Source organism: Labrus bergylta, chromosome 22, assembly GCF_963930695.1.
Source record: "Labrus bergylta chromosome 22, fLabBer1.1, whole genome shotgun sequence".
Classification (NCBI taxonomy): domain Eukaryota; kingdom Metazoa; phylum Chordata; class Actinopteri; order Labriformes; family Labridae; genus Labrus; species Labrus bergylta.
Window position 1 is genome coordinate 15729536 of NC_089216.1, and position 14491 is coordinate 15744026.

Here is a 14491-nt window from a genome sequence, read left to right on the forward strand (position 1 = left end):
TGTCAACTCACACTTCTTTATTTTTATTTTTATATTGTTCCCATCTTGTTGACTTTTTAAAAAACAAATTCCTTCATTGTGTTGTTTTATAGCTTTAACTTTCTCTTGATACCTTTCTGTTGTATTTCTCTTATTCCTGTTATTTGCATTGATATTATTTTTGTACTCTGTGTTTGGCCTGATTGCTGATGTCTGTTCTGTTGTTGTCCCGACTTTATGTATTTGCCTTGTCTGTCAAAACACTTTGTAAACATTTGTTTTTAAAGGTTCTATATAAATAGTTATTATTATTATTATTATCACACCCGAGGGGAATACAACTCTCTTCAGAAGTGACATAACAAACTTTTAGCACATCCTTACAAGAAAGTATTTTAGCAGGCTGTCGAAACAGCAGGTGGAGGACTTCTCTCAAATCAGTGATGAGTACAATGAATGAGAAGTGAAGTAGAATCAGTCATTTGTCTTTGTGGTCATGAACAAATTAGTAAAACAAATAGTGGAACTATAATAAAACCTCACAATGACGTATTGTATGCTGATGATGCTCTGCAGTTGGTTTCAAATGAAGTAAAAACTTCTCATATTCAAATTTGTTTTCAGTTTATTGTGAAATTATCAACTCAAAATCAGCCATTTTCTCAGAACATTTCCATAGAGAGCCACTTTGCATCAGCAGCACCATGCTCCAGTGCTCTGGGAGAGTTTATAGTCCTGACAGCTGAACACTTGATGACTGACAGCTGTCCTTCATCACAACAGAAATCCTCGTCCTCATCATCTAAAACATGACTTTGATCTGCGTCCTCATCTGGACTCTCCTCCTCTGCTGCTGCTTCACAGGTAAAGTCCAGAGAATCAAACTCCTCTCCTCTATGAACATCCGTCCCTCTGAAATGAAGCCCACTAAACCCTGATGCTGCTTTCTGTTTTTGTCTCTGTATCTTCAGAGTCCAGAGGACAGGTCACAGGGACTCAGCCTGCAGCAGTCACCTCTGCTCTGGGAGCCTCCGTCTCCATCTCATGTAGAACCAGTCAGAATGTTTTTAATAATAACAATTTAGCCTGGTACCAACAGAAAGATGGAGGAACTCCTAAACTGCTTATATACACTGCTAGCACTCGAGCATCAGGGATTCCAGGTCGTTTTTCAGGCAGTGGATCAAACTCTGCCTTCACTCTGACCATCAGTGGAGTCCAGACTGAAGATGCAGCAGTTTACTACTGTCAGAGTTTTCATGTCATCAGCAGTCAGTGGGTGTTCACACAGTGAAAAAGCGTCGTACAAAAACCTCCCTCAGTCAGACTGAACAGAAACTGAACTGACTGCTGCAGCTGGAAGTTTGTGCAGAGACTGACACACTTCACTGAAGCAGCTCAGACATGATAAAGACCTTAAAAGTCAATCAGCCCTCATATTTGGTTTGGATTATAAACCTCATTGCAAATGCACTTGAACACTACACATTCTTTACAAGCAGAGGATTATGGGTAATAAGATTTTTTTTAAATCTAACATATTTTTTTATTGGTGATAACGTGCAACAGACACAACACATCAATCATACAGGCGATAGATTGAAATGAGATATGGTGACTTCTGAACTTTTTTATGTTGAGGGAGGGTAATAAATGACATAAATACACACTCATGCAATATTTGAGAAGAACTGAAAAGAGGGGTCTCACAGGGATATCGGGGGGTCAGGCAAGAGACCCCCTCCACCCGACCCACGGCCCCCAACAGCAGCTGACAGCCCCATCAGGATACAGACTGGACGGGTTAGATTAGATTTTTTCAGGTTGAAGGTTGTAGATTGTTGTTGATTATATTAATTTTGGAATTTAACTATTTTTTTAAAATTGTTGATATCGGAGGAACTGGTCCCTCCCAACCCGTATTTCTGGATGAATGTATTGAATGATATAAATTGGTTGTTTTAAGGAGATGGAGGTAAGTGATTTCCTTTTGTTGCCATGATGGAAAGTGGATGGGGGTGTTGTGTAGCTGGAGGTCTGGATTGTGCCATACTGGGGTGTATCTACATGGTGCTAGTGATGACTTGGTGATATTATGGGTTATCCACCAGGCTGCCAGAGGTGAGGAGATGGTGATGGTTTTGTGGTAGTCCTGTTCCTTAATTGATTGTGGTAGGAAGGAAAAGCCCCTTTTTGAAACAACAATTAACTTCAATTCATTTGTAGTTTGACTTTTATCCCCCAGTTACGGCTGCAACCTTCCTGGTGTTACAGTCTGAGTGAGTGACACGTCAGCCTCACACAAGTTGATGATTTTTCAGTGAAATTCATTGTCCTGGTCTTTTCTCATTCTTGTCCTGCCTTGGTCTAGATCTTATCTCGGTCTCTGAGCACTCTGGTCTCGACTAGTCATGCTGGCTATCATGGGTTTTGTTCATTATTACCGACTATTATAGAGAGACTAGAGCACAAAACAAGTTTACTGTCATTTGGGAATTCATATAAATTATGAAAAGTTATATCGTTTGAAGTTCTGTGATCACTGATGACGCTCATCAAACATATTGAGGAGCTCGGTCTGAGTTTAAAAACAGTGTTTATGTCTCATCATGATGTGTTTTTACTCGTCCTTTGTGAAGTTATCATGGAGAAACTGCATTTCTTAATGTAGTCACTGGCTCCATTATTATGAAGTATCTTAAGACAGTTTGTGATAAAAGAAAATAAAAGTCGTTTTAACAACTTTGAAAAAATAAAAATAAAAGACAAAAAGTGTATTTCTCATTGATTTAATGAACAGATTTTTATTATCAGGAAACAATACACACACATATGAAGCATGAAGCTAATATTTATTCTTTAGAAACATGAAATAAAGACAGAGAGAGAGAGGTGCAGAGTGAGAGCAGTATCACAGTAAAACCAGCAGCAGAGTCCCAGTGAGGCATTACTGGGAACACTGGTCTCTACTCAGACTCTCTGAGACTGGAGCCTGGGCGCCCTGGGTGGCCTCACAGGTCACTGAGCCCACCTTCCTCCACTGCTCTGCAGAGAGCCTCAGGGTGCTGCTCCAGCTGTAGAGAGCGTCCTTCTCCAGCACTGCAGGGCTCCTGCTCTCCTCCCAGCTGCTGCTGCTGCTGCCGTCCACCTTCCAGGCCAGACTCCAGCCTGAGGGGAAGCCCTTGTTGGCCAGGCACATGAGCGTGGCCTTCCCCTGCTCCAGCTCCTCATTGGAGGGGGGCAGCACCGTCAGGGTGGGACGCACATCACCTATAGGAGACACCAATCAGATTAGAGGACAGGGAGCACACAACTGTCAATCAAACACCACACCCTATAGAACACCTTTAATGTCTGAGAGTTGATTTTCTTTTTTTCGGAGTTTCTGTCAGATGTTTCTTTCTGCTCCACTGTACACTCACTCACACATTGTTTCACTTCCCTTTAAGAAGCCTCTCATGCACATCAGCACACAGAGAGAGAATCACACAGAACGACCTGAAATATATTTAAACTACATCTGAATCAAATCTAAAACATTACAAACATTCCCCATCAAAATAATCCAAAAACTGCAACAGAATTTTAAAAACTGTTTTTAGGAAAAACATACTAAAACAGAGAATCAACTGAACACAATCAAATGTTCTTCATGTGAATTCAAATCAGAAAAATGTCTAAATTAGACGCATAAAGAGATCAGAGATTACTTACATTTTCAAAGACTGTTCTTTATGTTTGTTTTGTTCGGTTTATTCAAACAACTGAATCAGCTAAATACCTTAAAGAGTCGTCAGAAAATGAATCTCAGGAAAACATTTAAAACACCTCTCTTTGTTAAATATCAACCTGTTTATGTTTCAGTGTGACAGAAATCAAACTGTCCTGAGTGAACCTTCAAGGTAAAGCGGTAAAACACGATAAGAGTTCATTAAAGTTAGAGTTTAACGATGACAAATAAACAGAGAGACAGCTGCTGAACACAAACACATGAAGATATATATATTAGACATACATATAAATAACATCTGAATAAATCTACTTTGTAGTTTTGTCAGTGTTTGAATTGCAGTAGCACTGGTTTGATATCGCTCTATGCTGATGATATCTTGCTTTTTTTTTAACAGATTTACAATATTTCTTTGAGATAAAACACTTTCATTTAGAATGTTTCATCTATTTTTTTATAAACATAAACCACTAGACATGTTAAAGTCCTGACCATTAACATTTTCAGTAAAGGAAGCTGATTTGATGATTTTCATTCAGTTGTTTCAGTCATTAAGGCGTCCATATCGATTGTTAGAAAAACCTCATGAATAGAACATTATTTAGCAGCTGTCTTTGAGGTTGTCAAAGTGTGATTTATGTGGCTCAAATATAAAAATCTGTATTTTAACATTAGGTTTAATATTCATACTGAAACTTACTTCCAACATCCAGTCTGCTTCCTCCACCAAAAGTCCACCACAGTGGTACAAAGTCATTGAGCGGCCGTACAAAAACCTCTCACTGTAGAGACACACGGCTCTCTGACTTTAACACACTGAACTCAAACTACCACAACTCCACATGTCACCTTACCATGAGAGTGAATATCATCTATTTCCCAACAAATAAAAACTCTGGCTTCAAACATTTTACCTTCATTCATTCAGTATGTGTTTCTGTTTTAAACAGAAATCCTTTAAAGTCAAATTTTGTCTTTATTCTTTGTAAAACAAGCGATTTAAAAAGTAAAGGTCAGTATTTTCTTTTCCTCCAGGCTTGACTATTGTTAGGTGGGGTTTGTTTCTAATGTATAAATGTAATGAAGAAATCGTGAAACAGACTGGAGATTATAACACCACTTAATTGGCCGAGGTCAGACAACTTCATCAAACAAGCATGCTTCCAAATCACTTGACTGACAAAGTGCTGACAAAGTAACAGTGTTCACAGTGCTGCTTATATTCTGTCAAAAAGGTGCAACCCACAAATTCCTTTCTATTTGGGTGCATTACCATAAACAATGAAGATGACATGACACTGATTTGTATATGTATCAGATGTAGACTCTCTGTCTAGCAAACAGTTGCTGACAACATATAGTTGGCTCCTCTCCATATATAGATCTGCTACTACTTAGGTGCTTCGCTCATTATAAGGTTACAGCTTCAGACACCTAAAGGTAGGAGTGTTAACACGTGGTAGGCAGACTTGAATAATACATTTCACGAAGTTACCAAGATGAATGAATTTCATGAAAATTCGTACTAACAACTATGAAGACGAAAGACACCAGAATAACTTACTGATTGAATAAAAAGCTGAATATGTGACTTACTTCCAATATCCAGTCAGGTTCCTCCACCGAACGTGTACCACAGTGATACAAACTGATGGAGTCGTCGTACAAAAACCTCTCACTGTAGAGACACACGGATCTCTGACTTCAACACACTGAACTCAAACTACCACAACTCCACATGTCACCTTACCATGAGAGTGAAAATCATCTATTTCCCAACAAATAAAAACTCTGGCTTCAAACATTTTACCTTCATTTAAATTCAGTCTGTGTTTCTGTTTTAAACAGAAATCCTTTAAAATCAAATTTTGTCTTTATTCTTTCTAAAACAAGAGATTTAAAAAGTAATGGTCAGTATTTTTTTTTCCTCCAGGCTTGAATATGAAGACAAAAGACACCAGAATAACTTACTGATTGAATAAAAAGCTGAATACTTACTTCCAATATCCAGTCTGGTTCCTCCACCGAACGTGTACCACAGTGATACAAACTGATGGAGTCGTCGTACAAAAACCTCTCGCTGTAGAGACACACGGCTCTCTGACTCTGACACAAACACAGACACCTGAATGAGCCAAAAGAAAACAGAATTTAAAAAGATTATAACAAATTAAAGAATGTCTTTCTTTGAGATATTTAAATCTTTGAATTATTTTTAAATCATTTTCTCAAGAATATTATTAATTACGACTCAAGATCTATATCAGAATAAATGTTTCTAGAAGCATGAACATGAAATCATACTACATTTATTTTGAAAGGTTTCTAATTAATTGTATAATTAATTGATTGATTGATAAACAGAGTAATGACAGTAATTCCTGTTGGAGTCAGTCAGAACATTTCCATAGAGAGCCACTTTGCATCAGCAGCACCATGCTCCAGTGCTCTGGGAGAGTTTATAGTCCTGACAGCTGAACACTGGATGACTGACAGCTGTCCTTCATTACAACAGAAATCCTCGTCCTCATCATCTAAAACATGACGTATTAATACACTTATTCAAATAGGATCAAAGGGGAGAAATATGTGGGATGATGAACAGTATCAAGATGAAATCAAACTCTCTCTATGTGATCTGTTCATGTTAGATGTTAAAACAGTTATGTCACACATCTTTTCATAGTGTCGGCACATTCTTCTCACATGTACTGAATTATTTTTTGACAAGGTTACCAATTATCCATGGCGTTGAAAAGAGTGGAGAGCAATAGACAAGTCAACCCACAAGTAAGTAGAATTTTTTAAAGGTCGAATATTCTGTATAATCCACTTCACCATGTTCCTCTAACACTAATAAGTGTCTCTAGTCTGTCCACAAACCCCCCAATGATGAGAAAAGTCCATCCTCTCTTTCTTCTGTCTGCTCCACTTTTCAGAAGATGTGTGCTCAAACAGGCCGTTTGGAGATTTTCCCTTCATGACATCACAAAGGGCAACAACCCCTCCCACAGGTGGGTGACACTCCCACAGCCAGGTGTTTGTTCTGCCCTCTGAGTCTGCCTTTTCACCGTAAACAATAGGACATGGAGCGAGAAAGCCCGAGACACCCAAGCCCTTCCAGATAGGGGGCGTGGTCAGACACAGCTCATTTACATATTTAAAGGTGCAGACACAGAAACAGCCTGTTCTAAGCAGGCCTGAAATAGAGGAGTTTATAGGCATGATCAAATACAGGATCAGAGTGGATTTAGAACAAGAAACTTCACACACATGTTTTGGTGAGCTCTGGGAATTAATTAGACTGATTGAAGAGGAGGACAATATGTGACCTTAAAAGAGGATGTTGTGTTTTGGGGGAGCATAAAGTAAGACTTGAAACAGGTACCAACATTGTTTGACTTTTTTTTGGCAGGTGGGCTTTATTTGCCTTTATTGTAGAGATAGGAAAGTGGATAAAGTTGGAAATCATGGAAACAATATGATGGAAAGGAGCCACATGTTGGCTTTGAACCTGCACCAACAGCCTCCGTACATGGGGCGAGCGCACTAACAACTACGCCAGCTGCGCCCATTTTTGTTTGATTTTTACTGATAACTTATCCAAGTAAAAAATTCTGGTTTCATGACAACCAAACTAGGACTTCAGGTTCAGGTTCAGGTGACTGTATCTGTGGGCAGATTTGTTTTGCAGCCAGCAAAGCGACGTCCATCATGACACACAATATGAAACAGATGTAACAAGAAACAACACACTGAAGAGAAGGACAACAATTTAAATTGTATTTATTGAATTAGGACATTGCATATGAATCAGCAAATCCCATGAAAGTCAATTTGCCGGAATTAGCACAAAAGCTACATTTCATGCGTAGTCCCTAAAGGCAGGTACGAACAAAAAACATAAAATACATTTACAATTACAGGACAGCAAACAAAAGAACTCACAGACAATTTTACAAACAAAAATGCGATTGTCAGATAAGAAATAACAGACCAATATGATAAAAAAAGCCTATGAAATATATTAATAAAGAAGATAAAAATAATAAAATTACTTAAGGTTTCACCAATCAGGGCTGATAAGAGAAAGAAATATCAGTCAATAAGATCTATAAAAAATCAGAATGAAACAACCATTTGAATTAAGCAACACTCGTATGATGAAGATCAACTTCATGAACTTTTTAAGACCAACATGATTCAGATTGTAGCCTCCAGCAGGGTCATCAAAGGTCACAAGCTGAAACGTGTCATATTAACTTAATAAGATTAGACAAGATAAGATAGATAAGATGAACTGTATTGTCCCAGTGGGAAATTTGCCTTGGACTTCATCAAATTGATCTTCGTCCTACAAGTGCTGCTGGAGCCTTTTACCCTCTCCAAGCCTTTCAGCTGAACTGTAGGTATGATTCTCTGCCAATCACAGACACACACAGAGGCAGACTGACAGACAGACTATAAGAAATATGTTTTTTAAGGGATCAGCAGAATGGGCGGGAATGAGGACATTCCGACATAAAGCAGCTAAGACAGCTGGTTTCCCATCAGTTTAAAATGTCGACATCATTAAATTGTACAAACCTAATCTGTGTAAGCGGACTTCAGGTTTTAAAACGACATCCAGCAGTCTGTGTTGTCTCTCATTTTCCTCTTTTGATCGACAGATTACCTCCTCATATTCTGCTATCGTTCTTTTAAACAAATCAAATATCTCTTCAGCAGCAGCAGTCAGTCTCTGGTTGACGAAAGATCTCAGTATTTGGACTTTAGACATTTTCACACATGGGCAGAAGCTTTTTATTCACACACATCATTTAAAACCGGTATCTTATTTGAGCTTTGTTGCTAGTTCCAGCTTGCAAGCTAAGCTAACTTCATTAGCTTGGAGTTTCAGGTTTCTGATCTACACCACCTACAGATAGGTGGAGGTAATGCACCAATACGTTGTGAGCCAACCGCCAGAAAACAACAACAAATAGAAGAAGAGTAGACTCGATCCAGGGCTCTTCATAGTAGTGTCATCTGGGGGGTCACGTGACGATGGTTGGCTAGAGGAAGTGTTTTCACTGAGCTCCCGCTCCCACTCTATTTTAATTATATTTGATACGGTCTAATGTAACCAGTTTAGCTTATTACGTCAACACATTGTTGTAAGAACTTGTAACGAGAAGAAAAGTACCCCTTAAGTGACAAGAGATGTCGAAACAGACGAAAATTCAACCACGCAAGTCAACAGCTGCTACAACTGCTAGCCAAATGAGCACTGTGCACGAAGGTGGCAAAACCCTGCCAACAATGGACGCTACAGCTTTAATTCACGAGGTAACTCAGAACATGAGCGACGTTATGGAAAAAAAACTTTCTAAGTTCTCTGAGACTTTGGAAAAAATTTCCACGATTTTTTAAATTTTAAAACCTTTAAATTATGTCATCGAATGAAGGGCTGAGCATGACCTGAAACCATATAAAAATAAAAAAAATAAAAGAACATTTCCTTTCTCATGCACCAAAACTACCCAACAAATGAATTTAGACTGAAAGTTGTTCTTCACCTTAACTATAAAAAAAACTCTTCACAAAGCTTCCAGTGAACTCACATGATGTTACAATGCTGAAAAACACAGAGAGCTTCTTTAAACCTGCAGACAAACCTTCAGCACAGTCTATAAAGAAACTGAAAACAAACTGGCAGGATGTCTAAAGAGCAGGTGCAGAAATCTTAATAAAACCTCACAGTCACCTTGTATGCTGATGATGCTCAGTTGGTTTCTAATGACCAAAAGATTCTCATATTCAAATTTGTTTACAGCACATTTTGAATCAGCTAAAAATCAGCCATTTTCTCAGAACATTTCCATAGAGAGCCACTTTGCATCAGCAGCACCATGCTCCAGTGCTCTGGGAGAGTTTATAGCCCTGACAGTTGAACACTGGGTGACTGACAGCTGTCCTTCATCACAACAGAAATCCTCGTCCTCATCATCAAAAACATGACTTTGATCTGCGTCCTCATCTGGACTCTCCTCCTCTGCTGCTGCTTCACAGGTAAAGTCCAGAGAATCAAACTCCTCTCCTCTATGAACATCTGTCCCTCTGAAATGAAGCCCACTAAACCCTGATGCTGCTTTCTGTTTTTGTCTCTGTATCCTCAGAGTCCAGAGGACAGGTCACAGTGACTCAGCCTGCAGCAGTCACCTCTGCTCTGGGAGCCTCCGTCTCCATCTCATGTACGACCAGTCAGAATGTTTTTAATAATATTTATTTGCACTGGTACCAACAGAAAGATGGAGGAACTCCTAAACTGCTTATATACGCTGCTAGCACTCGAGCATCAGGGATTCCAGATCGTTTTTCAGGCAGTGGATCAAACTCTGCCTTCACTCTGACCATCAGTGGAGTCCAGACTGAAGATGCAGCAGTTTACTACTGTCAGAGTTATCATGAAATCAACAGTCAGCCGGTGTTCACACAGTGAAAAAGCGTCGTACAAAAACCTCCCTCAGTCAGACTGAACAGAAACTGAACTGACTGCTGCAGCTGGAAGTTTCTACAGAGACTGACACACTTCACTGAAGCAGCTCAGACATGATAAAGACCTTAAAAATCAATCAGCCCTCATATTTGGTTTGGATTATAAACCTCATTGTAAACGCACTTAAACACTACACACTCTTTACAAGCAGAGGATTATGGGTAATAAGATTTTTTTTAAATCTAAGGTATTTTTTTATTGGTGATAACGTGGATGAAAAAAACAAACCTACAAATATTTGCACATAGAAATAACAGCAAAAGCAAAAACCAATAACCAAACTAACAAGAAAACAGAAACAAATAAGTCAAAACAGCGAAATATTAGAAAAGACACAACACATCAATCATACTCGCGATAGATTGAAATGAGATATGGTGACTTCTGAACTTTTTTATGTTGAGGGAGGGTAATAAATGAGATTTTTAGATCTGGTGTGAGTTGCAGTTGATTCATCAAGGTCAGGAGTCAGGTGGGATGAAAAGAGAAAACAATCTAAGAATAAATCAAAAATATATATATGTATGAAGAAAAATGATAAAACAATCAAATTAAAGGTATAGTGTTCATGTGACCATCATAGAAACAAAGAGGAAAATATATATATCCATACATACATGCACATAGGTATACACACATACATATACATTCATACACACTCATGCAATATTTTAGAAGAACTGAAAAGAGGGGTCTCACAGGGATATCGGGGGGTCAGGCAAGAGACCCCCTCCACCTGACCCACGGCCCCCAACAGCAGCTGACAGCCCCAGCAGGATACAGACTGGGCGGGTTAGATTAGATTTTTTCACTTGATTGAGAAGGTTGTAGATTGTTGTTGATTATATTAATTTTGGATTTAACTATTTTTTTTAAATTGTTGATATCGGAGGATCTGGTCCCTCCCAACCCGTATTTCTGGATGAATGTATTGAATGATATAAATTGGTGGTTTTAAGGAGATGGAGGTGAGTGAGTTTCCTTTTGTTGCCATGATGGAAAGTGGATGGGGGTGTTGTGTAGCTGGAGGTCTGGATTGTGCCATACTGAGGTGTATCTACATGGTGCTAGTGATGACTTGGTGATATTATGGGTTATCCACCAGGCTGCCAGAGGTGAGGAGATGGTGATGGTTTTGTGGTATTCCTGTTCCTTAATTGATTGTGGTAGGAAGGAAAAGCCCCTTTTTCAAACAATGATTACGAGCACTGTGCACGAAGGTGGCAAAACCCTGCCAACAATGGACGCCACAGCTTTAATTAACGAGGTAACTCAGAACTTTAGCGACGTTATGGAAAAAAAACTTTCTCAGTCTTCTGAGACTTTGGAAAAAATTTCCACGACCCTGGAAAGCCAGTCCAAACCATAGACTGTAAATATTACTGGACGAACCCTGACCCGTCTGTGACATAGGCAGAAAATGAGTCCAATCGACGGCCGCATCCATATTGGATTTGCAGTTTCAACCTAACTTCGGATCAACCTAACGACAGCAGTAAGGCGGGACCGGCGGGACTTAACTCCGCCCATTCAGCTCGACGTTAGCAGTCCACTTGACAGCATAGCTAACAGCTAGGCTGCTATCATCAACTATTCCTGCTCGTCCTGAGAAAACTCTACAAACAGTAAGTTGACATTTAACTTTTCTACAACACAGTTAAAACGAATTATATTCAACCCAAATACTTAATTAAAGTCTTAAAACTACACTTTTTTAAATATACAATCATGGTTATTAGTTATTTGTCAGAGCAGTTAGACTTTGTCAGTGTTAGCAGAGAAATACATTAACAAAGTTTTATCCATAGACTGTAAATAAATGAGACATCCAGAAGAAATCAATATTACAAAGTATACAGTTCATGTTACTGTTCTGACAAAAAGAGGAATGTCTGTGTCTTATATTTACTGATGTCAACAGCGATGATGGTGAACATGACAATTGAAAAATAATTATTTAGTATTTATTATAAGACATTTGTTTTCTATTGAACCCTGTGAAGTCATGGAGTCTGTGGCCAGTGTCAGCTTCACACCAAAATCTAAGTATTAGAAAAAATAGTGTTTAAGACTGGCATCTATTATTATGAGTTGCAGCTACCTTGTTCAATATTATTCCTGCAGATGTGGCTAATAACAAAAAAACACCCTGAGCTGTCACATGTAGTTAACTGTACATTTTGTCTTGTCTGAGGCATTAATTGAACACCTTTGTATTTCTCCTATAGACACAGTGTGGATTATTGGTGACTGGTCCATCGAGGTGCCCAGAGAGCTGCAGAGACCGAGGAAGAAACCTGAGCTTCAACAACATCTGTATTTGTTGGTTCTTCTGGGGTGGACTTAGGTTGCTTCTCTTCAACAGCTCGCTGTGAGGGAGGTCTCCCCCGGATGGCCTGAGTGATGTCACCCACAGACTGAGAGCTGAGGCAGGTTTTAAGCCTCTAGACAAACCGTTACACCGCACCCGCCTGTCAAGCTGGTCAGCTACACGCCTTATTGTGAATAACTCTTATTCTTCATCAAATCAAAACTGATGAGTCATCAAAACATTCATCCCCCCGTACAGTGTGTGTCCATCGAGACATGAGCTAATCACACCTATTTGTTTGTTTTGTACCAAGCTGTAAACATGTTCATCTCTGCTGTAAAAACAGATTTTTCTTAATGTTGTTTTTCAGATTAAAAAAATATTTCTATATAAATGCACTCCTTTATGTCTAGTTATGAGTATCCTTTCAGATTTGAAATGACAAGACTAAATTGTGCATTAATGCTCAACTCAATAGCTAAGGGAAGGAAGTCTACTTTTACACAACTTCTTATTCTTTCGACATTTTTTTTTTTACCAAATACTAATGTAGTTCATTTCTGAAAGTGGGATGGAACAGAGTCATTGCAAAAATATGCCCTTAAACACAGTCCCATTCTTAAATCAAGATACATGGAGAGTAAATAAGATCAATAACTTGTGAATAAAAACACAGTTAAAAATGATTTAGAAATGTAGTCTTCCCTGATCAATATCACATAATATCAACTTCTCCCATCTAAACTGGACAAAGGGTTTTAAAATGGGAAGAAAAGAGTTTGATTGCAAGTTGTTTGGAGGAGATCTATTTTTATTTGAACAGCTGAAGCATGAATACAGTCTTCCAAGGTGCAAACCCTCCTCCTCCTCCTGAAGCCTGTGGAGCTCCTTGATGTACTGCTGTCTTATCTGCTGGCCATCTTCTCTCACCAGAACTTTGACTGTTGAAAAGTCATTCAGAAGAAGCTCGAGCATGTGACATGGATCCAGGAGAACATGGACTTTTAGTGAGGGGTCTTCAGGATGGCAAAAAAAGAGAGAAAATATCAGTTATTCATTAAATCATTTTGTTTGTTCTCATCTATTTTTCTGTATTCATCTGTGTGTAAGATTACATTTATAAATTCAACAGTGTACTACCCAGACAACAAAGGTACAGTATTCAGGTAATCAACATCTATTCAAAGTTAAGAAGATAAACATTATTGTAATCATGCTGTTTTCAGCTCGCTCACTCACTTGCACAATGATGTTCCACATCAAATTGTCTCAGATTTTGTGAGGAAAAATTAAGCAGTTTATTGTGAATAGTACTTCATCTTTACATGAAACAAATATAACCTGAATTATTTAAATCAGTAACAGTCCCAACTCTCTGTGCTTTAGTACAGAACATACAGTAACTCATTTATTATTAACATGAGCTCAGTACATGGCTGTATTCTTCAAACTATTTCTTATACTTTATATCTATGTGCTTTATATCTTATTTTCATTCCATATGTTATTTATATTTTATATTTCTACAGCTATATTCTGTGTGTTCTGTGTAAATTAATATGGTTATTAATATAGTTCTTAATGGTTACAGATGCTCTTACAAAGTGCTTTTTTTTTTTTAATTTGTTAACAGTTTGCTCAAATCTTAAGACACTACATCAACCATGTAACTTTAATGTCATCCTCTATAACCTACACAGCACATTAGGTTCAGTTCAGTTTATGTTACTGACGGATAATTACTACACAAAGTTTGTTTTTTAATGTCCACATTTAGGTGGAGTAAAACATTCATCATAACATCAGATAACCATATTTACAGTCTGTGGTTAACCACTGAGATGAACCTTTAGCTTCTAACATCACACAAACTCATTATTTTCAACATCTTAACAACAAACATTTCTAAACCATTGACCGTAAATAATGAGCT

At 38.3% G+C, this 14491-nt stretch overlaps 1 long non-coding RNA gene and 1 gene segment (V, D, J or C); one reads left to right on the forward strand and one right to left on the reverse strand.

Annotated features, from left to right (window-relative positions):
* Window positions 1–2752: 2752 nt before the first annotated feature.
* LOC136177443 (Ig kappa-b4 chain C region-like) overlaps window positions 2753–14491 on the reverse strand; it is a 133613-nt gene continuing 121874 nt past the window's right edge. Inside the window, 2 exon segments of the C gene segment in view lie at window positions 2753–3249; window positions 5708–5743. Coding sequence covers window positions 2927–3178 — 252 coding nt within the window.
* LOC136177446 (uncharacterized) overlaps window positions 9641–14491 on the forward strand; it is a 46008-nt gene continuing 41157 nt past the window's right edge. Inside the window, exons 1-3 of one of the 2 annotated variants that reach the window (XR_010665057.1) lie at window positions 9641–9760; window positions 9868–11872; window positions 12476–13606. This is a non-coding gene — a long non-coding RNA (uncharacterized lncRNA). Of the gene's footprint in view, window positions 9761–9867; window positions 11873–12475; window positions 13607–14491 lie in introns of those variants that run through there. The other variant, XR_010665058.1, reaches the window with a different exon arrangement.